General features: G+C 46.6%; 1 protein-coding gene across 10 annotated transcripts in view; it reads left to right on the forward strand.

The window, feature by feature from the left end:
- The window catches only part of CADM1 (cell adhesion molecule 1), a 137392-nt gene that overhangs the window by 57143 nt on the left and 56646 nt on the right, over nucleotides 1–23603 (forward strand). Inside the window, exon 1 of one of the 10 annotated variants that reach the window (XM_051638391.1) lies at nucleotides 9635–9662. The exons of the other annotated variants lie outside the window; for them this stretch is intronic. Coding sequence (XP_051494351.1) covers nucleotides 9650–9662 — 13 coding nt within the window. The 5' untranslated portion in view covers nucleotides 9635–9649. Of the gene's footprint in view, nucleotides 1–9634; nucleotides 9663–23603 lie in introns of those variants that run through there. 10 annotated transcript variants of the gene reach the window in all.

The raw sequence follows: 23603 nt of genomic DNA on the forward strand, positions 1-23603 counted from the left end.
GGGAGGAGGTGCGGAGCCAGGCGTTCCCAGAGGGTGTTGGAGCTGGCTGGGACGTGCAGAGCTGCCATGGATCAGCAGGGATGTGACGTGGCATCCGGAGGGTTTCACCAGGAGAAGACTGGCTGGGGTGGTTGGCAGCAGCGGGGAGGCTGCGGGAGCCTGGCAGGGCTCTGAGCGGCGAGGAGAGCGGGGAGATTTATTATGCAAATGTGCGGTCGGGAGCCACATCGCGCTCGCTTGGGATGATGCTGCTAAAAGTTGTTCTGCTTTTGTAGATAAACAGGAACACATCCACTTTCAACTTCACATTCTTTAACCTTGTTTTATTCCTTGCTGAGTGCTGAAACTTTCAAGGCAGATGAAAGACTAAATTTAGCAGCAAGTGAAGCCCCCCTATTCCTCCTTCTCCCCCCCCCCCCCCACGTTCCAGGCACAGTGTCTGTCTCCTTTTGATTAGTTTTGCCCTTGGTTTCTGCTTCAGATGTGAAGTTTTGCAAAGCAGCACTGACAAGAAGCCTAATTTTTGTGTTGGGTGGGCCCTTAACAGGTCTGCTTGCCTGTCGCCTTGCTTAGGACCTCTGGGTTGTTTGTACTTTAGAACTGCAGGTTTCTCTTTATGTCTCAATACAGGATGGAGCCCCTGATTGTGGCAGCCTGGCTAATTAGCAGTTGTGGTGCTTTGTTACCATAAGGTCTCCACTGCTCCTCAGAGAACCCCTCCTTGGATGTTCCACAGCTGATTTAGACCCTGCTGAGACGTTCCTCCAGCTGACCAGTGTGGTCTGGCTGGTGAAGAGCTGGTATCATCTCAGCTCTCTGCTTGTTCATTGATTATTCATTGTTCCCCAGCCTTTCAGCTGGCACCAGTTGGTTTGCATGTCTAATAATAAAAAATGGGTGACATCTCAGGATTAAATAACCCCCCTCGCCTGAAAAATTAAGCCCTCTTGAGTGTTAAAATGCTGCTTAGATGGCAAGCGAGCGTTTCTATTATTAGGCTTAGATAGGCAGCTGAAAAATGAGACTTACTGTCCTGCTTTCTCCTTCTGTAGCCCCTTGATCTTGCACGTGTCTGCCTTGGAATAAAACACGCCTGGGCAAGTGCCTGGCTTGTATTTGGCAGAAAAGGAAGGCAAGGCCAGAGGTGAGCTGCCATCAAGGCTGGAGCCACCCCCCTCAAGGGGGGACAACTTCCTTGGGTGAGCAACAGGTGTTCCCAGCAGCTTTAGGGACAGAGAGGAGAGCCCTGCAGGGGAAGGTACAGTGGGTCTGTGGAGATGGGGGCAACCACTTCCCCTCTCATCTCTGGCAAATGTCACTGCTGCTAAATGTTTGGTGAAGACATTCCGAGTGCCCTGGCTGAAAGGCATTCTGCCAGTTTTCTCTTTAAATAAGAGCACTTCTCATATGCTGTTCAGGTTTTAAAAAACCTGCCTCTGCTTGGCTTTTGAAACAAAAGCAATGTACGGAATATTTCAAATTAGGATCGAAACTCAGATCTTCCCAGCCCAGATCTCATTTCCTGGTATTACAATTTAGAAGAAAATTGTGACTTCTGGAAATTCTTTTATACAATTGATATGTTCTTTAGCTATTCTGCTGATAACGTTCTTGAGCAAAGCATAGCAGTGGCTCTCCAGTATGATAAATTGGCACTGTTTTTTCAGCCCTCTATTAACTTTGTGCCCAAAGAATCAAATTAAAGTAATCTTCTATTACAGCATGGTAGAACCTGCACATACAGCTATTTTTTATGGTAGCCATAGTTCTTAAGGTAAGTTCAAGTTATTTCAATTGTTACTTATCTTTGGAGTGACGGTCATGACAAATGGCTGGTGTAATTTCTTTCCTTAGTAGGTGGATATAAAGTGAAGATATTACATGGGCTTCTCACTGAATTCATAAATGTTTAGATTGGGAACACTGAGTTAGATATTGAAGCATTTAACTTGACAAAGAGATAGAGAATTGTTTTCTGATATTGTTGGTGCTATACAGTGAAGCTGGGTGGGGGAACTTCATGTTGGCAGCCGTTTGTTACTGTGCAGTTTTAGACAGGAGGGGCAGATAACGCAAGAGATACAAGGATTGCTTGTTTATTGTTTTTTCCTGCTGTATAAATGAACTGTGCATTAACCTGTGGGGTCCTGCGGGTGTAACTTAGCGCTGATTTACCTGAGGGGCCGTGGGAGGCTGGGCTGGGCATCCCCTGGGTGTCAGTGTGCCCACCGTGGGGTGGGTGCCGTGGCCTGAGGGCTTCGGGAGCATGTGCAGAGCGGTTCTGGGCAAGGTGTGTGCTGGCTTGGACCTTTGGGATGTCTTGTTATATAAAGCAAATAGCAAAATGTTATTTGAGTATCTTTTCAAGCAATATCTTTTTTAGCTACACGTCTGCTAGTTCAGAAGGGTAACGATGTTTGGTTTAAAGCACAAGCCACACAAAGAGATGAGCCTTCCCTAAGTGCCTGTTGGATAACTGATACAGATAGGAGCAGCAGCAAGGACAGCCAGGAGCTGAAATGACTTGGCATGGAGCTGCAGAGCAGCGTCTTAAGTGATGCCAGCAGTGGTGATAAACCTCTTTCCTGAGTCCTAGTCTGGCTCCTGCTCTCCAGCTGGCTCCTTTCCTGGCTTGCCAAGGTAGGAGTGGATGTGGCAGCTCAGAGAAAGGGGTGTGCACCCAGCCTCTTCCACAGTGGTGTTACTGGTTGTGGCCTTCTGGCTTGGTTTTGAGCCAGGCAGTAGCGGTGCAAGGTCTGTGAGGTTTGCTGACATGTACTTATTTCTGTATGAAATGAAGTTTCATTTAGCATGAAGTTAATTAGGTATTGCCCTTCAAAATACCTCGTGTGATCCTTTGAGCTTGTGAGATGGATGAGAAGGGAGCGACTCGCTTGAAATGCAGACCTGACACTCATGGCTCCCTGCCTGTATCTACGGTGCTTGTACTTTCATTTGTAAGAGGGAAGGAAAGTTTGGCTTCGGGTTTTGCCAGCCATAAAGAAAATATTTTGATAAGAGCTCATGAGTCATCGGAATGAAAGGGGGAAGGCTGAGCACTAGAGCTGTGTGTGGCTTCCCAGGGAGCAGAGGCAGAGGCTGGAACATGGGGCTGAGCTCTGGAGCAGCTCGGAGGTACAGGGCCCACACGGTTCCCCTTTCTCTTCCCAGGGAGTGGGGCTGCAGTTTGTGCTGTGGACCACCCCACGCTGTCTGGATCCATCCTGAGCATCCCTCAGTAATGACCTGTTGCAGCCTCCTGTCCTGTGCAAAGGCACAACATATTGTCACCCAGGGATGAATGTCCCCCCCCAAGGTACAGATGTTGGGCTCAGGAAGCACATCCCATGAGTTCTTCTGTCACGGTACATCTCCAGGTGAAGGGAAGGGGAACTGCAGTACAACTTGCTGGTTTTATTCCATAATACTCCAAATTGGCTGGAGACTGGCTCTTGTTACACACACTGGGAAACAGATTGGCCTAATATTGAAGGAGAAGTTACGATACTGGTGGCGGGAGCCCGTGTGGTGCTGCAGGGAGAGGTGTTAACCTGCCTCTGAAATGAAGGGTCTGGAGATAATCGGGAGGTGCGGGGGGAGCAGTTTGTTACTGCTCTGTGAGGTGCTGGTGTGTGGGGAGCAGCAGCATGACATGGTGTGCTAGAGCTGCTTAGAAAGCAGAATGAAAATTCATTATTTTAAAGGCTCCAGCTAGGGAATATTGACTGACTTTTCCAAGAGAGACTGGGAAAAGAGCTCTGGGCAGGCTCATGGAGAGGCTGGATAGCGTGAGAAGTCTCTTCCAGTTGTCATTCTTGATGTACCAGTTTTTAAATGATACTAATTTACTGTTCATCTTTCATTTGTTGGGTAGCTGGTTCAGAAAAGATAATTTTTTTCTTTTATTCTGTGCTTCTGGATGGTTGCTGTCACAAAAATAAGCTGTGTGACCTGTGAGGCAGTTGCGGGGAAAGTGGCCCTTAGAATGAATAAAATAACTGTGTGTAAATCTGAGGCAGTGCAGCAGAGGAGGAAAGACAGGAAAGGCTATCACATGCAAACCAGGTAGTGTGTGCTTGTAGTGTAGCCCTTAAAGGCTCTGGCTGATACTTAGAGAAAAGCAAACACATCCACACCCGTGCGTGCATAACACCATTTATTTTCTTCAGTACAGAATTCTGAAAATTAATTTGAACCCGTATCAATGTGCTAGTTGTGTGGTGACGTGCAAATGAATGGAGAACTTGGGCCTTCTAGGGACTGTTTGTTCAGTATAATTGCAGCTTTAAACAAATTCAGTGGCCAGTAAGCTGTAAAACATTTGCAGGCAAGAACATGCTTTTAATATTCATCTTCTTTAAGTGTCACCAAGTGACATCTGAGACTAACTGGGCAGAGATGGGTGCCAGGCAAAATCGAGAGTGGGGAGTCTTGCTTGCTAATTTGTATTCTAGATGTAAATCTTAAATTAGTTTGAGATTTTTAAAATGGATTTTTAAATGCTGGGCACATAAGAGGCAGAATTGATATTAATATTAATAGGCTTAAGAAGATATTTAGGGAAATATTTGTATAATTTAATTTTCTTCATAATCGAGTCAGAAAATACCAACTGACCATGAGGTGCAGAATACCCAGCTGACCCCAGGGAAAAGGGAGAGCTTCCCAGAGAGTCTGCAGCCCCTCAGCATGGAGCATTTCTCTGAGCAAGTCAGAAATTGAGAGAGGTATGAGTGGTGTGTCCTGGAGGTATAAATAAAATGAGGACAGTTGCAGAAGGAGGAGGAGGAGATGGGTGAAAGTGAAATATTAATGAAGATATAAAGCACTGCACCTACACAGAGCAGTGTGATGTTCTTGCTCATCTAGTCATGTTGAGCTAGCTGGAGCTTTAAATTTTAAAGCCTGGGTGGAGAAGAGGGGCAAGGTTGGGCAGCTCATTAGAGGCTGCAGTTGTTCTCAGAGCTGAATTGTGGCTTGAAGGCGAAAGGAGTGGGTTTGGCAATGTCTGTCTGTTAAAGCATCAGTCTGTTGTTCCCTAAGTGCAGCAGGTCTGCCTGGGCTGGTGGATGGGACATCTCTGCTGCCACACACCCAGCCACAGTGGAAACAGTGGCAGCAAGGGCAGGACACCCCTAAGGACACCAGGCAGCACTTGTCAGCCTTTGGAAATACATTTCAGGAAGGTGAATGTGTTGCTGGCCGTGGGCTGGGCACCTGCCCAAGTAGCATGATGGTCCCTGGGCTTGGGAGACAAAGCCATCATTTCAGGGCTTCTGCAGAGAGTGCTGGGTCTACCTGCCCTGCTGGGGTCTGTTGTTATCGTGTGGGGCTGCAGTGAGTGGCTGGGTGGCACAGGAGAGGATCCTTCTCAAGCAGGAGAAGTTGGTGCCAGAGGGATGTGCTGGCAGCTGCTGCAGGTAGCTTCAAGCTCTGCTTTCGGTGCATCCTCTTTTCAGCAAGGAGTTTGCCTCCACCTACAGGAAGCAGAAAGCAAGAAAAAAAGCAGCCCTCTAATGGCACGATACCGTCTGTTAGTCCTCATCTTTCAGAGGAGCCCTGTAAAGCATCTCATCAGTCTCCATTGCTGTGTGAAGCACTCAGACGTGCTGCTGAAAGGTGCCATGGCAGCCTGAAGGCTTCTCACCCATTAGACAGGTTTTAATTCACCTTTTCTCGTAACCCAAGCCTCAAAAAGAAAACGCACAGAAGCTGACAAGCCAGTAATTGAATTTCGGTTGGTGTTGGTGAGGCTTCCACTGGGGTTTGTGGTTGAAAGACAAAGCAGATATTTCTGAGGAGAGCAATAATGGTGCTGCGAGGTTTTGGGAAATAGCAGTTTTGGGGGAAGCAGAGCATTGAGTATGGTCTGGCTGAGTTCTGTGTAGGTGGGGCCACGGGGGCTGGCTTGAGCTGCTGTCCATTCTGGAGAAGGAAGGACCTGGGTCCATTTTCACACCTGTTGCGTGGCCAGGCTGGGCAGGGCCTTCAGAGAGTGCTTTTAGTGAGCGTCTTGTGAGTAGGCACCATCTTCAGTCTCCATGTTTTGGGTCTTTGGTCCTTGCATTCCGGATCTCTGGTTTCTGGTTCTCCAGGACGTGGGCAACAGGGAGGGGGTGCCCACCATAGCCTGGTCAAGCCCCACCACCAGCACACTTGTGCCATGTCTCAGGCTTTGCTGTTCCTTCTCTCCAGAAGTCATGCCATCACACTGGTGTCATGCTGCTGGAATTCAGTCCTGGGTGGATGGTGCTGTGCTCTGAGAGATGTTTGGGCAGAAGAAATTCCAACCTCCGCATTTTATGCACAGGCTACCTGACAGTAAAGCTCTGTGATGACCTTTATCTTTATGAGCTGGAAGAATGAAGGAGTTCTGTATTTTAGTTTAATTAAGCAATAAGGCATAACAGATGGCACTTTTCTGGGTGATTATTGAATGTCTCTGGTTTGACTGAGAAGTGCAGTAACACCGTGGTCATAAGCATATTGTAATTTGAGGTAGTTGAGATCTCAGAGAACATGTGTCTCTAGATAGATGTCTGTCAGTGGTGCTATTAAGTGGGCAGCCACAACGTCCCATGGAGCAGATGCCAACATGTTCAGTCCAGTTTGGCCAGGGTACTTGGGTGATGTTGGACAACATGCTGACCCGCATGGATCAGGATGACCCAGAGCATCAAGGGCTGTCCTATTCCAATATTTGCATACAGAAATGGGTCAGACGTTGAAGAAGCATTGTAACACAGCTGGTGTGTGGCTGCTCAGACTCAGAAAACCAGGAAGAGCCAAATTTTTGGCAGGTTGATTTGCCATTTGATTAGTTTTTCCAAACCCGTGAGAGCTTGTTATGAAATTTTCCGTGATAGGTGTTTCTCTGCACACTTGCAGCTACCATATTTACTCCAGAGGATGTTAAGAAGCAGCAGAAGAAGGAAGAGCATGGAATTAATTGAGTAAATCCAGCCAGCCTGTGGCTCTTGGAGCACAAAGACAGGCAGTGAACTCCAGTTGCGGTTCCTCTCACTGGTGTGTTGTAACGTTCCCCTTTTCTTGCCCCCAGCACCATCAGAGATGTGAATTGCTTGCCACCTGGCACTGAACTTGCACAGTATTTTAGATCACTGACTAATATGCCTCAATTTTTCTCATTAATGGAGTATTTGAAATGATCAAAATGAAATAGATTCACTTTTCTGGCTGTGAAGTTGTTATAAGGATGATGTATGAGGAGTTTTTAACATAGCTGTAGTCTTTTCAGAGAAAATCACCCGTTTGTCTCAATCTCGTGCTGTTTGAGGAGATCTGGGATCACACTTCAAATTGTGAACTTGGAAAATCAGCAGTTACCTGAGAAAGCTTTAAATTGGGGCTTTGAAGGGCCTTTGTCCCTTCTTGAACTTTCCACTGGTTTAATGAGCCATTTCCTCATTAGCCCTTGTCACAGGGTGGTCGCTGGAGCGGGACACGTTGTCCCATGATGTCCCACGTTAGGACTCTGCCCCCCATGGCTGCCATTTGGGTTTGCCATTTCGGAGCTGTGCAACGCAATTAAAGCAAATTCTTCGTTGTAGATGAGCTGGCTTCATACCATTTTTGGAGACAATGTCCCTCTTAAATAGCCTGGATTGGGCCGAGAAGAATAATTGCTGCTATGAAATAATTTTGCAATTATGGCTGTAATTAAGGGCAGTTTGTTAATGAAAGTGCTTGGTGAGTAATGACTGCAGGGCACTCCATCCCGCAGCTTCGCACCAGCCAGTTGGTTCGGGTGGGGGAGATGGTTGGGGACTCGGTGACACAGCTGTCAGGCTTGCAGGATGGATGCAAATACCCACGCTGCTGGTGATGAAGTGCCATCATTAGCCTTCTGCCCCACGGGAGCTGGTCAGACAAGGAAAAATAAACTTAAATTATGATGGTGAGAGCTGTTGCTTACGGCTGCTGAAGGCCCCTTTCCCGCCTGCCCTGGTTTGATGTGCAGATGCCCTTCGCCAGCTGATACATTGAGCAGTTGTGAAGCTCCCAATGCATTTTTCCAGAATATGATCTCATTTGGGCTATGTTTTTGTAGCTTTACTTGTTCTAATCTTGCTTTTCCACATCACGTTTTCCTTCTAGAACACAAACTGTTACAGATTTTTCTTTTGTATATTTAAAAAAAATAGACACTAGGCATTGTTGACAGGTTGCATGTTTTAGTGTACACATAACTTTTGATTGTTAAGTCTGGTGTGGTGTGTTTGTAGGTTTGCAGTCTTGAAAATATTTTTATCTGCTCAGGGGTAAGAGTTAAGCAAACTGAGGGTCTGTGGAATGAGGATTAGTAAGGGTTTAGGAAGCAAATAGAGTCGTGATACCAACACTGGCATTGTTAGGCAAACAGTTTTCAGGAGCCTCCTGTGTTTTCTTTATGACCCAATACCTTGTTATTTATTATTTTCAGTTCTTTGTAGTGCTCATGAGCAAATTTTCCAGTATGAGAGAAGCGTTGGGGGGTCCCTGCCTTTCCCAGAAGCTCCAGGTACGAGGTCGCTCTTCTGATGTTTCAGTATTACATTAGCAACAAGAAAGCCAAATTCCCAGGGAATTTTCTTTACAGACAGCTGTTAAAGTACTTTTATCCTGGAGGTCAGGATCATTGCCTTTTCCTGGTAGGAGCAGAGGTGAGGGAGCTTGTGGGAGAAATGAGAGTGGGACAGATTTCTGACTGACTGAGGCTCAGTGGAGATGGTCTGAGGTGCCAGTGAAAAGCCCGAGCTGTGTGCAGCGTGCCATTTTGTGTTGGACTGCAGCCTGGGGGGAAAAGCAGCACTTTTCCCTATTCCTTTACTCCGCAGTAATCTGCGCAGGAGAAGGCTTCCACCCTAAAGGAGTGCATTTGCAGAGCAAGAGAGTGTATGTGTTGGTTTGTTGTTTTAGGGGAATGGAGGCACTAGGCAGTGCCTGCATGTTCAGCTCCATATTTAAAGCCACTCAGGGGTGAGGAATTTCTTTACCAACTGCACCACCACATAGCAGGGCCTTTTGTTTTAATTGGATTTGCAAACACACTGAAGAGGCACGATTTACAAGGCCTGCTTAGCTATGCACAGCAAGGTCTGTGGAACTGCTGAGGTGTTCATTTGACCATCAGCGTGAAATAATTTGGGGCCTGTGCATTCCGTTTTCTCCAATGGGAAGTGCGCGGAGAGCAGGAGAAGCGGAGGGAGGGGGCTGCGTCCTGCCACTGTCCCTTGCAGAGCCACCGAGGTTCCTGCCAAAACCCTGGGGTAAGCAGGAGGAAGCAACCCTCCTGTCTCCTCTACCCACCTGCCAAAGGCTTTATAGATCTTCATAATGAAGATGGATCAGGTTCATTCTCGTTGCCAGTTGCTCCATCAAAATAGTGCTAATTACCGCACATGTTATGTGCTACCAGCCTCTTCCTTAAAGCTTAAACACACATTCTGTACCACTCACAAAAGATGAAATTGAGGCAACTTTTCCCCTTCTATTTTTGGAAAAGTAGTTAGCAAAGGAGAAGGAAATTGATTTCAGTGTCAGAAAGGACATTTCTGACAGGAGCATACTTTGAAATGATTCAAGGCATCTGTTTCTGTTGCAGACACCCAACGCTGCGAAGAGCTGTACCCAAATTAAACTGTTTAAGATGTCAGCTCTGGGTAAGAATGCAATTTGCATCCTGGTAGCATGGTTGGAATTTTGATCATTTAATGAACTTTCTCACTCAATTTATGAACAAAGTCTCTCCCATGGCAACTATTTTTGTAGCCATGGAGCTCTTCAGGTGCAGCTTCAATGCTTGTTGTGGGAATAGATGGGGCAGGGTTCAAAGGCATGGCGGGCTTGTAGGAGCTTCGTATAGGCTGTCTTAGCAATGTCCATTTTGTCACCTTTCTATTATAATCTGGATCACCTTGCAGTTAGGCATTGGGGAAAAGCATTTCACCTTTCTGAAGGTGCTCTCTCCTGTCCTCCATGCTCTGCCGAGGATCTGAAGAAAGCTTGCGTTTCAAGGTGAACGTTATATTAATATGAAACACTTCTAGAGCTGTACAATTAAAAGGTCTTTTAGTTTCCCCACTTCAGAACAGATCTCATGGTTTATTGCTGGAGCCTTGGCTCTGAGCCTGGCTGACCTTGGATCCATGCCTTTTAAGTATCAGCAGGGTTTCTTGTGTGCTGTTGTGGCCTTTTATGCGAAGAACAAGCCACTATTGTGGTTACAGGCTTTGCAAAAGAGTTTGATGTTGGAGAAGGCAGGGACACTTGGTTTTCCTTTTCATGTGGATCTCGTTAGTGTTTATTGTGTCACTGAGGTATTTGTGAATGCAGATACATTTTCTATTTAGATACTTATCTTTTTAAGCTCTCCTAAAGGACTCAAGGCAGATGAGGGTGAGTCCAAGAAAGTGTAGGCTACGTTTGCCTTAGAAGCCTGGAAATTCAGTGTCTGGTTGCCACAGTGCCCTTTATATTTCCAGCTCTGACACACCTTTGGCAAACAGTCCAGAAATGGCAATAAAGCTGATCCAATCCCCTTGAAATCAGCTTTCCAAGTTCCTGCTCTGCATGCTTGAGCTCCAGCCCGAGCTGGTAAAGCCAAGCGTGCAGTTTGCATTGGAAATCCCTGTGTATCATCTGAAAAAGGGGCATTAATGGTGCTGCTGCTCGTTTGGGCACCTTAGGAGGATTGCATCAGTGCAGTGTAGGTGTTTCTTTGCCCAAAGTAAATTTTCACTCAACTTGAGTGATCTGCTCGAAGGGGAGAATAAATATTAGACTGCTAACACAAGGAGCATGCTTAAGAGGTCAATGGGTGACATGTCACTGTCACTTGTATTAGTTTATATTGGCTGAAAGGATGAAAGGGGAAACAAGAATATTGACTTACATTACTTAATATTGAATTAGCGTCCTTTTGCGAAGGGCTCCTGGCTTAAGTTGTTGCTGCAAATACTTTCTGTTCCAGCAGGGAATCAGGCAGCTCCGGAGCAGGGATGTGTTTGTCCCTTGCGACCACGTCTTTGCCTTTCACCGTTGTGCCCAGTGCCTTGAAATTTGTGTGTCACTGAAGTGGAGTTTGTTTCAGCTTTGACTTCAGACAGTGGATTACTTTTTATCATATTATATAATTAGTTATTGACACACAGATTTTGAATATTTTAGTAAAGGTGCACAGAGCAAGGCTGGCACTGGCAAACCCCACATCTGCTCTGCCCTGTGGTCCCACACGCTGCCTTTTCTGGAGACATCAGTGGGCAGGGTTTCAGTCAGAGGAGAGGCATCTCTACAGAGTGGTGTCCTCTGTCTGTCCTAGAGCTTCCGAGGGCTTTTTCTCCTTGTAAATGCAGCTTTTGTCCGTGTTCACTTCTGTTGAAGGAACCATGATTTGTGTTTATTGTGTTGCTGACTTGGAGGCGATACTGGTGCAAATGTGAGAGGCAGCTCCTCTTAATTAGGTGCGTGTAGGTAAATGGTTCTCTTGAGGGACCAGTTTGGGTTTCAGCATGCCTTTCCCAGGGGACTGAGGGAGCTGGCAGAGGACAGGAACAGACGTTTCCATTGTCCTCACTATAGCAATATGGAGGAAAGAGATAAAGCAAACAAACATACCTGTTTCTGGCTCAAAGCTGCCCAGACAAGGTGTCCAGGAGCTCTTTGCACTGAAACTAAGATGCTTGCAAGTTCAGTGCTTGCAAGAAGAGTTCTGGAGTCTGCTCACCATCTGCAAATACAGAAGACGGTATTACTGGAAACGGAAAGGTTTTTAAGCCTGATTGTTTTTCCTGGCGTGTAGTCGGCAGCCTTTGGGTGCACAGCGTGGTGCTGCTGCACCCATCGATCGCAGGAGCTGCCCCACTCCCCGTATTGACAGGCAGCTTAAATAGTTCTCATTTTAAGAAGTGCAGCATGGGTAATTAAGCAATGCACTCTACAAGTTGGTGATCAGCTTCTTGTGGAGGACCAGTAATGAATAAAAAGTACATTAACTAAATTAAACTCTTGATGCCTGTAGGTCTGTAAATGTAGAGCTGCCTTTATGAAATTCATTACAGATTGTCAGAGTTCTGTTAATCAAAAGACTCCTGCAGAAAACATTTTGAGATTTAAAGTTTACTTTAATGCTGCATTGTTTAGGACAGACATAGGCATTGTTGCTGCTCTGTCTGAATACCTAACTACACCCTGATTTCAGGGCCATTGCATGTGGAGGAATCAAATTTAATCAACTAGATGGTTTCATCCCCCTCTCTCAAATCTGCCTAATAAGAGATTTTGCTGTTTCCTAATGACATCTTCTCTTTGCACACGGGTGCCTGTACTTAGTTGTGTGTTCAGTGCAATGAAACAGCTACCCAGGCTGCTTGTGTCAGCATCTATAAGTCAAGATGTGCACACAATGGCATTTCCATTTCTTGGTGAGTGCTGGTTGAGTGTACAGGCTCTGGTGAATTTCTAAAATTCATCTGTGCATGTTGGACATACGTTTATTTGGTGGTTTATTTAGGTTTCCTTCTCTGGAGCACTGCATTTGTGTTACTTTCTGTACACGACAGAGGTTGGGTGAGCTTCTGCAGCAGGCCAGGAGGTGGGATGTCCTCTGATCAGTGACTGAGGACATGTGTGTTCCTGGGCTGAGCCCTGGTGCTGGGCTGCCTGGCAGTAGTGGGGTCTCAGGGATTTGTTGTCTTTATGCTTGAGAAAATACAGAAACCAGTCAGGGTGCAGGGGGTAGCAAACTGAAACAGAAGGTGTGCTGAGGTACCCGTGCTGCTGGGGCTTTAGGTATTAAAGGCAGAAATTGCAGGGACCTGTGCAGGATTTGTCCCCTTCCATCTGTGCCCACAGCCCCTTGTCCTGCCTTGTGGTGATGCTGTGCTGGGGCTCAGCACCTGCTCTGTCCCTGAGCACATCAGAGAGGCTTTGCATAGGTGTGATCTTACTGTAGGTTATAATAATTATAATTACTCACAAACAGGTGCTTACAATGACAGTATCAGTGCCCTGGCAGCACTGTCTGCAGACCCCTCAGCCAGGCAGACACTCTACTTGCTGTCCAGATGTAGAGATGTTTTCAACCAACGTGAACATACTGCAAAACCCCTGTTTGCTCTCCCAACTTTTTTTTGTGAGAGGCTGCCAACAGCAAACTTGGACGGGAGCCATTTATTTGTAGCACAGTCAATCTTCCCTTGAAGAAAACCACCAGTGAATTAGCTTTTGCATAGTGTTTCAATCAGACCATTTGATCCTTGTTTCTGTGAGATAATCCTAAGAACTTCTTATTTGGAGAATAGAAGACCGTGATGGATTTAATTCATAAAGGGAAGCAGCCGTAAGGAATGTAAATGTAAGAGGCTGATAAGGTAGGATTTCCTCGTTGCTATGACAACCCCTGGGTCATGAGCCTGAGGAAGTATAAAGTAAGTCCTGGAGCTGTGAAGATGATTATAAAATTTAACTGTCATTCTTCATTTGCAGTTGATGGCAAACATTATTTACTTAAGTTTATCTCCAGGCGGGCGAGGATCCTTTCTTCCTCCTTTATGTTGGAGGCTTGGATCACAAATGAAAGTGTCGTGCATGTCTGACGTGACAAAGCAAACCCACTGTTTATTATTCTAACCAGGCGATTTTCATGTAATATCCCTGTCAGTTTCGGTCAGTCTCCTGTGGAAAGCAGGGGTGTTATCCAGTGTATCCCTTTGGAAACCTCCCAGTGGGGGACTGGCCGTGCTCTTTTCTTCTTACTCCTCTTTTCTTACCTTGGAATCCAGTTGTTGGCTCCTGCAGGGAGGGGAGGGTCCAAGTAGAATTCCTTGCAGGGGTTGCTTGCCCAGGGTGACCTGCTGGGGAGCTGGGCATCACCGTTAAATTAAGCACAGCACATGTTGGTACAGCTCTTGTTTTCACAGTTCAGTTTTATAAAGATACAGCAAGTGAATTGTCCTCTTTGTAACATTAACCCTTCTACTGTTGGGGTAACTGCATTGTTTCCTCCTTCTTTCCAAAAAGGGAGGAAAAACTCTTGCAATTACTTTAAGGATGTTCCAGCTCCTGTACTGGAAGGTTTGACTCAAATGAAGAGCCCTAAAAATCATCCAGAATCTCACTCTGAAGTTTTTTTTTTTTACTGCATTTGAAAGATTTTTCTATTGCTACTCAGTCTTACTCGAGGTGATAAAAAGTGAAGTCATTTGATTCAAAGAGTTCACATAAACTAAATTCCTTTTAAGGCTTTTCACTGACTACTGGTGTTAACGTGATGCTATTTTTGAGGCTGGTCTCACAATTTCAGTTGGGAAACTCTTTCAGCTTTGTAGCTTTCATCCTGAAATGAAGCTGATGCAGGCGAGCCAGCAAATTCTGGTCAGAATCAGAGTTTATAGCCGTTACTAAAGAGAAGTAGCTCTTGTGGAAATGGAGCAGAGAATTATTACTGTACTAAAAACCCAGGAGTCATTACCTTTCCTAGGGTGGAAACTTTCTTGAAGGGACTTGCCCAAGTGGAAATTGAAGTAGCTTGTCCAGTTGGGGTGGATCTTAGCTGTGAGTCAGGGTTTAGCAAGAGCAGGGGTTTTATTTCCACCATCTATTATGTGCTTGCTTCAATCAAAGACAGCTCATAGTTATGCAGATCTGCCCCATGCATGTGTGCGTCCTATACACACCCTTTCTTGGCTCACTTTTGGCCTTTGTTATTTTCAAAATCTTTAGTAGTTTTGATTTTTATTTGTGGTACCCGGAGAAGGCTGAATCTGGGCACAAGCTGAGGGTGGTCAGCAGGGGATACGCATCCTCAGACCTGCTTTGAACAGGCGCATGGGAGCCCCGCTGTGTTTCTCTGGGCACTGTTTAGTCATTCCAGGCCACAGCTCGGGAAGGTACATCAAAAAGCCTGGTCCGAAAGGCTTCCCAGGACAGGCTGTTGTGCTGCATTTCTGAAGTGCAAAAGAGAATTGAAATGGCGGAGCCAAACGGGTCTGAACAGAAAAGAGCATTTTTATTTAGTTTCTCATTGCAGTTTCTCCAAATTGATTGGAGACTGAGCTCTGCCACTGTTATTATCCCCAATTTAAGATAGAAGAGACTTTTCTGCAAATGCAATAATTAAAGCCTTTTGAGTTAATTAAATCTATGAAGAAATGAGCCGTGAGCTGAGCATTGTCCTCAGCCTTTTCCACCCCAAGCTGTGACCCTGGTGCTGTCAGTGTGCAGCTACAGCTTGACCTGCCAGCACTCAGGTAACACCAGCTCCCTCTACAAAATGGAGATTTCAAGCAACATGCAGGAGACTGGGCATGTAAATCCAAGCCAGAAATAGCTGCTCTGACAAAGACTGACAGGTACACGCCATTCTCTTCATCTGGCACACGCTGTCTGCGATGCCGCAATGGGAGCTGGCAACAGCCTTGCAGTGGTGGGTGGTGAACAAAGGCTGTTCTCAGAAATATTTTCCAGACAAAGTTAGAATTAAAAGCTTGGAGCCGATAGAAGACAACAGTGATAAAGATATGGATGAAGGGAGTTGCTGGAAATATACAAACTGAAATTTGTAAAATGAGACTTTTTCTCTTTGTGTGCTGGGTTCTGTGTTGCTCTCTCCTTTTTGTGAGGCATGGATTTCTTGTGATCTGCTTTGCTTGTTATTGATACAGTGGAGGAGATCACTAATTCATGAGCATAGGGTACAGAATTAGCTCTTGCGATGAGATCATTTGACTGCTGGGGAAAGATGTTGCTGGTCCATCTCAGCTGAGGGTGGTCCTTTTGCAGGGCGCTCGCCTCTGACAGAGCCTTTCACTCACCTGTGAAAGACCGGGGCTGGAGAGAAACGTAGGCACCTGCCCCATCTCTTTGAAGAGCTCACAGAATGTGCTGGAGATGCTCTTCCCCTCCCACAGCCCCCCACGCACTGCCTTGAGTTGAGTCTCATCTCTCAGACATGCAGCAGTGTTGGTCCTGGGAGCTCCACAGAGCCCACTCACTACCCCCCTTGTGAGGATCCTTGAGGGAAGGCTGCTGCTACTTCCCCATTCTCAGCAGTTGGAGGAAATGGGGGTATTTTTGCAGAATCCTTTCCCTGGTGGTTTGTGTCTCTTACCCTGCATTTTCTTGTAGTAAACATTTGTCAGAGATAGAAGCAGTGTTGGATGCTTAGGGCTGTGTTGCATCAGCCCAGGAAGGGATCAAAGCAGTCCTTGCATCCCACCTTGTTCCTTACCCTGGAGTGGTCTGTTGGTCGGTCTGTCTGTCTTTAGTTACTTCAGACGGATAAATACCTGTGGTCATGGAGGTGTCCATCTGGGTCACCTTGCTGTGTCTCCTTGCTGCTCACAGCCCCTGGAGTGGATGGTGGGTGCCCAAGGGAGGTTAGCCACAGAGCAGGAGACCTGGAGGAGCACATCCAGGCAGTGTATCAGTCTGTGTTGGAACACAGTTGCAAGACAGGGTGGAGGTGTGCATGAGCCTTTCTGGCCCAAATAGAGTTGGGCAGCGATGGGTGTGGATGGAATCCTATGCTGACATTTCAGATACCTTCAGCTAAAATAAGAGATAGTTGTGAAGCAGCATTGGTAAATGTCGTATGTTCTGCTCCTGTAATGGAGATGAAGCAGTGCAAACAAGTAGGCAAAGATCATGCAACCAATGAAGATCATGATGAGTAAGTACACAAGTGTAAGATCAACCTATATTCACATTGCCAACAGTTTTAGCTGCCAAAATGGTAACAATTATGTTAAATATGTGGCTTTCCAAGCAAGCCACGATCAGCCTGTTGGTGGGTGTACTGTATCCTAGGAGATGATAAATCTGTTCCTTTGCCTCCTTAGGTGGGAACACAGGTTAGCACGTCCACCTCAAAAGTGACTCTGGCTTTTTGGGGTGCTTCTGGTTTGTGTTTTTTGTCTGGTGTAATTAAAATAGAAGAGGATTGGAAGAAGGCATGCTGCAGTCTACCCTGAGGACTCCACAAATAGCTCTGTCCTCCAGATTGTACTCGGCTCATCTTGCATGCGTTTTCCAGCTTGACTCTGGTTTTGATTTGAGGTTTTTTGTAGATGTTGAGAAACTGAAAGGTTTTGAGTGGGCAGGTCATATTCTCGTTGCCAGGTTTCCTTGCTTTGCATTGGCTTCATATGTAGCAGGTACCATTAAAAATTCCTATCCTGAGAAGCCCATGTCATACCGATAACTAATTAACAATGGTGAAATAAATGATTGGAGTGGTGTCCATGTCTTCTGTGGTTATATGCAAAAGCTCATGTTTATCCTGAAGCACCTTTCTGGGTGCCCATGCTGTGTTAAACCTTTGGACAGTCAATGGTCAGTCTTTTGCCCACAAACTTGGGAGTGTCTGCATTTTTCATTGAAGTTTTGCTTTTGTCTGTTTGCCCGTGATTGCGTGGGCTCAAGATCATCAGCAATTCCAAAAATGAAACAGCTTATGGAAGCTTTAGGGAGACTGCTGGAAAAGGGTGTTAGGATGGTATCAAGACTGTGTTTAATTTATGGAAAAGAAGAGAGGTTAACACAGGAGAGACAGAAATCTGCTGTTCTCTTTGTAAGTGAAAGGTCATGTTACTGAGCACTGCAGGGTGGATTTGTGAAAAACGAGCTCCTGTTTGCCAGGAATTAGAATGAGTCTGATTTTTTTTTTCCCCCCCCCCCCACTTGTGACCTTTAAAGATGCTGCTCTTAGATTGATAAGCAGGCTGATGCTTTCAGCAACCCAATCCAAAATTCCTTTCTTGTAGGAAGACCATCTTTCAAACGCTGTGGGGATTGCTTCCAGGAAATGTTCCTGTCTGTAACCCCCTGAGGGGAGAGGAGGGATGTGGTCTTGGGACCTTGGTACAGAGAAGTGCTGTTCTCTTCAGGTGTGCTGCTGCACCCTGCAAATGTGTAGAGGAAGCTCCTGGTACCCAGGGCTCTGCTCTGTAACTGGAGGGCTGCCTTCTCCAGCTTGGCAGTCTCACTAAGAGGCTTTCCCTGTGTTTATTTTCTGTTCCTAGAGTGCTTTTGGCACTGCAGTGGTGTGACTGTAGACACCCTCAGTGTTTGAATTCCTGTAGCAGGACTCTCCCATGCTGCATGTTCTGCTGGTTGTATCACAGCTGGTCTGACACTACCCTGCACCCACAGGCAGGAGCCTGTTTCTCAGGGGGTGAATTTTCCTGCTTGGAAATAGGTACTTTCCTGGGGGTGGCTTCTCTCACTGGAGTTCAAGGAGAAACTGGAGGATGTGGCTTCTCTCCAAGCTGTGCTCTAGGCCATGTGAGAGCAATTAATGTGGATAATTCCATTTTCTTTACCGTTTTCTTTATAATTTTCTTTACCATTACTGGGGGGGGGATGTTGATGCACGACTGATTCTCTCGCCATGGTTCTGAGACCATTTTGTGACCTGTTTCTCTGTTGTGCTCAGTTGGCCATTCCTTCCCTCCATGATGCTGAAGCTCTTGCCCATAATGTGATTCTCCTCTCTGTCATACATGCTGGTCTCCTGGGCTGAAGAGCTGATGGGCTGCAATGCCTCTGACCTCAGCAAGGGAAGAGGAGCTGTGCCATGCTGTGCCATGCCACGCTGCACCACCCAACCTGTGCACAGAAGGTACCTTTGCATTTGAACTTGGCCAAGCATTTTTTAACTAAATATGCTGAAGTTCTTTCTAGTTCCTGCACAGACTCTGCAAGAGCAAAGACTGCGTAGGAATCTGAAAGCAGTAAAAATGGGTATGGAGAACAGCATCCAGAGGCTGGGAGTGCTTGCTGAGCTAAACGGTGTGCCTGGATTTGTGAATGGTGTAAGGACAGGGCTCTGGCATCATGGGGAAAACCTCTCAGGGCCAGCCAAGGTCCCTGGTTTGGAGCCAGACATCTGGGTTTGGGGCTTCATGGTGTTCTACAGTAGCACTCGGAGGCCTCACAAAGCAGCCCTTTCTCTGGGGCATTGTGCTGAGAGCCACATTCCCAACCAATTACCAAAGTGGTCTACATCAGTAATGAGCCCTAGCTTTGGGAAGGGAGACAAAAGCAAAACTTTCAATGGAAGCTGCTGAAAGCTTTCAATGTGAATAGATGTGGGCTTGCTAATTGGGATGGCTGTTTGAAATGTTCCTTCCATCTCTGGTCGTGTGTCCCAGGCCCCGGCCTAGGGGGAGGGTGCTGTGAGCAAGGGGGAAAGAGAAGCTGTGGCTCTTCTGGATTTTGCTGTTAATGATTTTTGGCAATGGTGATGAGGCACAACTGAGCATTTTTCAGACCAGAGAAGTGCAGTTGGGCAGGTCTCATCAGAGCAAAAAGATCACACAGGGCTTTCGAAGGAGGTTGGATTTCTCTCCCTTCAGCACCATCCTCATTAGCTGTGACAGGGCAGGAGATGTTCCCTTGCTCTGTCCGAGCTTTCTCTCCCCAGCAGCCCCAGCCCAGGAGCTCTTTGGAGTGCAGTGGTTGGGATAATGAGTGCAAGGTGAATGCTGATGGGCTCTGTGTCACGTAGGCTGATGGCCATCCTCTATGCCTTGGATGCTGCTCATGGATGGAAGCTGGACCTGAAGCACCAGAACCTTCTGGTTTCAAGTCAGCTGGCTGGTTGGCAGAACAGTGCATGTCAGAGTGATGTGGGAGCTTTGCAGAGGGACAGGCTCGTGGTTACTGGGTTCCAGCTCCTGCTTCAGTGATAGCATTGTGTGTCCTTGGAGCTTTATGGACTGCTGCAGTTCAGGGGAAATGAAAGCAAACTCTCAAGTTCACGTTGAAAATGACTGTTACGAGGTTGGGGGGACCAGTGGTTCCCGTCTAGCTCTCACAGACATCCCATCCCAGTTGTCACCACTTGCATCAGAGCTGTAGGCAGGGCTGGATCTTTGGAGCTCCCTGCAGTTTGCACTGATCAGCTGTCCCAGCCGGCTGCATCCCATGGCTGCTGGCAGCCTGCACCTGGGGAGGGACATGGCTGACTCCTCATACTGCATTTTGGATTCAAATGAAGGGCACAGCAGCTGAATATCCTTCTTCTCTACTTTCCCACCCCCATTTGATTGTGCTGTTGTTTGTTTGGGCGCATTAACATAGAATTTGAGTTCGCCCATTATCCGCTGTCCCCCGTGCTACCTCTGTGTAATCGGCTTGCTGCGCGCTCTCAAAACCCTTTGCTTTGTGCAGCAAGGTTTGCTAATGAGCAGAATGAAATTAATTATTTTTTTTTTCTAGGAAATTATGTTAAACAGCGCAGTCATAAAACCTTCTGATTTATGAGGGTTTGGTTTGTTCTGGCAATGCAAACTAGTCAGCCAGCCTGGGCTGCTGGTGGTGCTCTCTGGGCACCAGGCAGAGGACAGTTCCTCCCCAGCCGGACACCAGCACATGTTTGCTGATCCATTTCCAGGCACCACGTTTAGATCTCCGTGTTCAGGTGGTGACAGAGGATGAGCTGCTCCCAAATTACCCATATATGGCAGGAAAGCGTCCTTTTCCTGGTTGAGGTAACCTAGCTAATTTTCAGTGTTAAGCATATGGTGTCTGTGTCAAAGTGTTTTTCCACAAAACCCCAGCGTTTTATCTCATCAGCCGAGCTCAATAAATTCTGTTCACGGGATCGTTATTCCCCGGTAATGAATTCCAAGCAGGAGCTGAAGGAGCAAGCTGCAGCAGAAGCTGTGCTTGCACAGGGCACTTGTTGCAGGGAGGCTCATGCTGCTGAAGTTTGGGCCAGTTATTAACGTAACTGTGGAAGTAGAACCTGTGAGCAAGGACTAAGTGATTTGTGATACCTGCAGACTGGTGTAACTCTTCCAGCTACAGCTCACCTGCCTTACTGAAAATATTTCACTAATATGCAGCCCTGGCAGGTTTAAAGAAAAGCCAAACCAAAAGGACCTTCAGTGTAGAAGCTACCCAGCAACAGCCATTTTAAAGTTTATAAACAGCTTTTTAAAAACAGATTGAGCTAGACTGTAATTGTGGTGACTCTTTAGAAGAATACCCAGGATGAATTGTACTTCATGTTGGTGTTCCAAAATGTGGTGCTTCATATAGTTCATTGACAGCAGCACTGTGGAAAGGTCAGGGTTTCTGGATTTTAAGGAGGGGTGTTTTTGACAGACTTTACTGTAAGTTAGAGGGACTTTTATAAAGTGTTTTTAAACGCAAGTGATTAAGGGAAGGCATTCCTCTTGTCCTTGAGTTGTAAATGCAACTCCTGAATGAAACAGTAAACTGCTGAAAACTTAAACTTTCATGACAGTGCTGCAGAATTATTTATTGTAGAGTATTTCCTTCAAAAAGGAGTATTTAAAAAAAATATTCTGCCCTTGATGTGCTGAGTATTAGAGTTGGCAAAAATAAGCAGCCTCTTCAAACTGTCAGGGTTTGGAAAAGGATGGTGAAGAACATGTAGAATTTCAGTTGTTCTTTCGGGAAATTATGTGCAGCTTTCAAGCATGTATTTCTGTCTTGTCACATGGAGGAACTTTGTCATTAATCACTGCGGTCCTCTAATCCTGGCTAAAAGAACTGAAACCCAACCACAGAACCAGGCACGTCCAGAACTGCAGGTTTCCTGAGGTTGCTCTGTAATCCTGGCCACGCTGGGGCTGTGTGCGGAGAGGGGGAGCTGGGTTTAATTCTAATAATGGGGGAGAGGATGATGGCCTTGCAATAGTCCCTGGCACAGCTGTTCCCTGATATCCACCTCGGTGCACAAGATGAATGGCTAGCAAGGTATCAAGCCTTCAGGATGTTTTCTTTGCGTTTCAGTGCTTGAACGGATCGCGTTGGGTTATTGGAATAGCACTGACTTGGTGCTCGCAGTAATTAATTCCTTTTTCCGGGCTGAGGGGAAGGTTGGTTATAATTTCCTGCATTCTTTTATCAGAAGGCCAAAGGAGAAACTCAGAATAGCAAACAGATAGGAGTGCTGCATCCATGCATCTTAAATTCAGTCTCAAGCCGTTAAGAAGATGTATTTTTAGTGTATTTGTATTTCCACACAATTTGAAACAAGGTGACCTGGAGGACTGGTGCTAGGATAAAGTGTCCATTTCCAGATTCCTGGTTGTACTCCTCGCTGTAAATCTGTACCATCTTCCTTTGTCATGGCCATTTAGTGGGCTGGAGGACAGGAGTTTTCCCTCTGAGTACTTCTCATGCTGCAGGGTGGGAAAGGGGAGGACTGTTTGGTACAGATTTATACTGACCAAGCACCTTTCGTCTCTGATGCCTGGTCTTTGAGCTTGGAAATGTGGCAGATAAGCAGCATGGAAAGTGTTTCCTCCTGACCAGGCTGTACTGAAGGATGTCCCTTCCGAGGACTGCTGCTGAGACTTCCCATGAGCATGGGAAAACACTGCAAAGAGGGATGGAATAAACTCCATTGAGAACAACGGGAGGAAAAAAAAAAGGGGGGGGGGGGAAAGACTTGAGTTTCTTGGGCTTTTTCACTGATTTTTTTTTTTTTTTTTTTTTTTCCCCCAAAGATGGCAAGGACCCCACAGCTCTCACTGTTCTCAGATCCTCCCTGATGTCTCTTTTGCCTCAGGGCTGTTGTTGCCCGCAGGATGCGTTCCTGTCAGAAACGAGGTTGTCTAAAGATGGGCACCACGGGCAAATGCAAAAGCAAAATGGCTGAGGGAGGACTTGGCCAAAGCCTGACTTAATCCTGATGCCTGTGATTTCCAGTTAAGGGCTGCAAACAGGTTCCCACGGCTGCTCCCTACAGGCACCAGCTGCCGGCTCGCTCTGTGCGAGCGTCGGGTCCGCCGGGTGCCGGGAGCGGGTCCAGATCTCTCAGAAAAGGTATAAACGCAGAGTGGGGCAGCCTGGGGGTGTTTCCAGCCCGGCCAGTGGCTGTGGTCCTGCCCGGAGCCCCGCAGTGCTGGTTGCCTTGCCAACACGGTGGAGGGAGATGGTTGAGCAGGGAGAAGCTGGAGCTGCGAATTCTGGGCGGATCCGGGCAGGGGAGGAGGAGGAGAACCTCTCCTCTTGCGAACGCTCCTTCACCCAACTGCAGGGAGGGGGAATGAATAAATACTTGCAGAAGCATTGAGCATTCACTCCTTGCTGCTTCGGGGTTTGTACAACAGCATAATTTTTTAATGATGGGTAATGATGAAACATCAATTTCAAATCTGTTTGGGCTTTTTTTGCCTTTTCTTGTGTCTAAAGCTGCCAAGTCAGGGAGCTCGGAATAGTTTGCAGTCAACTGGGTGCCTGCGATCCGCATTGATGGAGCCGGTACCTGCTGGTGTTTACTGTGTGAATATCAAGGAGGAGCAGTAAATTGAAAATTGCTTATAATGGGCTCAGTTTGCATGTTTTAATGCTTCTCAGGAGAAAACAAGAAGTGTTGAGATTTGAAAATAGAGCAGGCACAGCAGTATCTGGTCACACGTGTTGCTTGTGTTTCTCTTTCTTTATGGTTCGCATCCCCTTTGTGGCAGCTCAATTGCCCCCTTAGCCAGAAAGCAGAGGCAGAAATGCCATTTTAACTTCCTGCAAGCTGCAGCCTGATACACCATGGAGCTGGGACAGTCACGCTGTTCCCAGGGTGGAGGTGGTGGCATGATACTGCCATCAGGCAGTGACAACCCTGCCAC

This window comes from Apus apus, chromosome 22, assembly GCF_020740795.1.
Source record: "Apus apus isolate bApuApu2 chromosome 22, bApuApu2.pri.cur, whole genome shotgun sequence".
NCBI lineage: Eukaryota > Metazoa > Chordata > Aves > Apodiformes > Apodidae > Apus > Apus apus.